This window comes from Austrofundulus limnaeus, unplaced genomic scaffold, assembly GCF_001266775.1.
Source record: "Austrofundulus limnaeus strain Quisiro unplaced genomic scaffold, Austrofundulus_limnaeus-1.0 Scaffold12, whole genome shotgun sequence".
In the NCBI taxonomy this organism is placed as follows: domain Eukaryota; kingdom Metazoa; phylum Chordata; class Actinopteri; order Cyprinodontiformes; family Rivulidae; genus Austrofundulus; species Austrofundulus limnaeus.
The window spans coordinates 2316479-2319316 of record NW_013952414.1 but is presented as its reverse complement, the minus strand read 5'-3'; the positions used below and the strand labels follow the sequence as shown (position 1 = coordinate 2319316).

General features: G+C 42.7%; 1 protein-coding gene across 1 annotated transcript in view; it reads left to right on the top strand.

Moving 5' to 3' along the window:
* The window catches only part of flt1 (fms related receptor tyrosine kinase 1), a gene marked incomplete in the record, with an annotated part of 38233 nt that overhangs the window by 1622 nt on the left and 33773 nt on the right, over window positions 1-2838 (top strand). The window contains 2 exon segments of the mRNA XM_014002255.1: window positions 725-821; window positions 1648-1853. Coding sequence (XP_013857709.1) covers window positions 725-821; window positions 1648-1853 — 303 coding nt within the window.

Here is a 2838-nt window from a genome sequence, read left to right as displayed (position 1 = left end):
TAAATAAAATAAAAATATAAAACTGAAGGAATGCAGTTTGCATGTTAAAGTTACTTGTAAGAGGAAAATCCTTGGAAAGACATTCGATGGATGTTAAAGTGATGACTAGCAGAGGAAGGCCTCTCTTCCAAAGAACTCTGATTTGTCATCTCCAGTGGTGTGAGGAGATTCTTCCCTGCCTCGTCATGCTGAAACTGAAAGTTAAAGAAAGGCTACTCCAAGCTGCAGAAAGATTTGGGTCTTACAGTTCAGCAGGCATATCTTTTACAAGTATTTCAGAATTTGTATTCATGTCATGAGAAATATAAAGTCAAATTACGCTAGACATCCACTCAGGACACTGTGATTAGTCTATTATGGGCTTGTTTGTTGCTTTTTCACATGGACAAACTGAAGGAAATGGTTTAGGAAGTGCTATCAGCGTGAGTAACATCGGCTCTGCTTCATGAGAACAAAAAGCCCCAAACGAAGCAGAGAGCTGGATTCCAGTCTGTTCATGGGAGGGAAGGGTGGATTWCTTTTAAAGAAAGGATGAACAGACAAATGTCTTCATCTCTCCATTTTACATCTCAACAAAGAGGGGGAGAGTTTGTGTAGGTGTTCCCACATGATCTGAGGAGAGTCACAGCTTTCTGTGGCTGCAGAGGAGGATTGGTGGGCGGAAACGGTTAGACACCAAAAACTCATGTTCTGTAAAGTGACTTGTCTCCCTCTGTCCAACCAGATAAAGACCAAAAGGGGAAGTTCAGCATCCCTCGCCTGGACGTGGAGAACGGGCAGCTGGTTGTGGAGGCCAAYCAGACACTGCGGCTCAAGTGCAGGTGAGGTTTCAGCTGATGGGAACCAGGAATCAGCATCGTTTGTGTTTGCAAAGTGGAAACAAATCAAACGTGTCGTCATAAAACTCTTGTCTGACACCAGTAATTTGCATTTCAAAGTAATAATTTTCCCTTTTTTGTTCCTTAAACTCTTGAAAAGTTATTTTTTCTGTTAGGATACCCACATAGCAGACAGATGTGGGCCAGACCTGGTGTCAAGCTGGCACTGGCATGGTGAGTGGTTTGGCAATCGGATGTGGGCCAGGTCTGGCAAACATGGCAGTGTTTTTAAGAAGGCGTAACACAACTGGCCCAGTTGTGGTTTTGTTTAAGTGGTGCTGGCCCTTGAATGGGTCACCTCTGTAAAATGACATCTGGGCCACCAAAGGGCCATCGTTTTTTTTAGGTATCTGGGCCAAGTGCATTGTATGGGCCAGAACTGGGCCAGATAATTGTTTGCTATGTGGGTATCTTAGTGTTTTTTCCACTTTATTCAGACAACATATAAGGGGAAGTAGTGAAATTTGAGCTTTACGATAATTTAAAAAACGAAATGGGACTAAATGACTAAATAAAGTTTATTCAAGAATAAATTCTGGTAAAATTCCAGTTTGTGTAATCATGGAGATTCATAGATGCCTACATTAATTAGAGGTTATTTATTTAACAATAATGATAACTTTGTGATGCTAGAAGTTTTTAATATTTATAATTACAAGTCTTTGTCTTTGAATCTTCTCTGAAACATCTACATAATGCAMCTTTAGTTCCACCCCTTCAACTTCAAACACTGATTTTCTGATCCGATCTCTGTGACCTGTGTGGTCAGGGGTCGCTGGGAGCTGTCCTGGGCGTTTTCCACAGGCGTGGACCAGGAGCAGGTGAAAGTGGTTGAGTCGCGCTGTGGGAGGACCAGTCACCATTACTGCAGCCAGCTGCRTGTGAAAAACAGCCAGGCCCAACACACGGGCCAGTACCGGTGCCAGTACAAACACAGCACCAAGAAGCAGAGGCCCGTCTATGTGTATGTCACAGGTAAGACACAGAAAAACGTTGCTCAGATCATGTGTCTCCTGGTTTCTTTATGAGCCTTTCTTTATCTGTGTGTGTGTGTTTGTCTGTTAGAAAAATATCTCATGACCCACAGGATGGGTTTTAATGAACATCTACAAGTTATTAACTATTGGAACCAACTTGATWCCCAGTATGTCCTGATGCATCTCCGTAATCTAGGTAGAAAAAATCAAAAAGAAAAAATAAGTAGGTCCTCTGGATGGGGTCTTTTTTAGTGAAACGTTTCATCTCTCGTCCAAGAGACTTCTTCAGTCTGATGAGTTTCAGGTGAACTCAGCCTTATAAGCACTGCCTCCACCTGGACAAACAGGTTAGTCACATGCTAGAGGACCATCGCTTAACAATAGGCTTGATTAGCTCTAACAATAGGCCTAACAATTAGCCTATTGTTAGGCGATGGGCCTCTTTTGCATGTGACTAACCTGTTTGTCCATGTGGAGGCAGTGCTTATAAGGCTGAGTTCACCTGAAACTCATCAGACTGAAGAAGTCTCTTGGATGAGAGACGAAACGTTTCACTAAAGAAGAACCCATCCAGAGGACCTACTTATTTTTTTCTCTTTGATTAATTCCCAATAGTCGCCACAACTAATCAATCTTAAGAAACACAAAAATGGCTACAGATTAAAAAGCGAACAGATATTGACCTAAAGTTTAGTGTGGTAGTGCCTGAGATTATGTGAGATCTTTGTCCCAGACCATAGAACCAGTTAAAGTGTTACACAAGATGACGCTGCTGTATACTCCCCCTCTCCTCCTCAGCTTCTTCTTTCTCATCCCACCCCCACCCCCACCCACCCTGAGCTATTTATATAAAAACTTTTTTTTTTACTTTCATTTACGTGCTACCTCATGGCCAGGAATAGCCTGGCTGCTGAAAGGCTCAGAGCCGGGCAGAGTTTCCCAGGGCATCAGCCTTATCTGCTCCTCTCAGCCTTGCTTGAAGC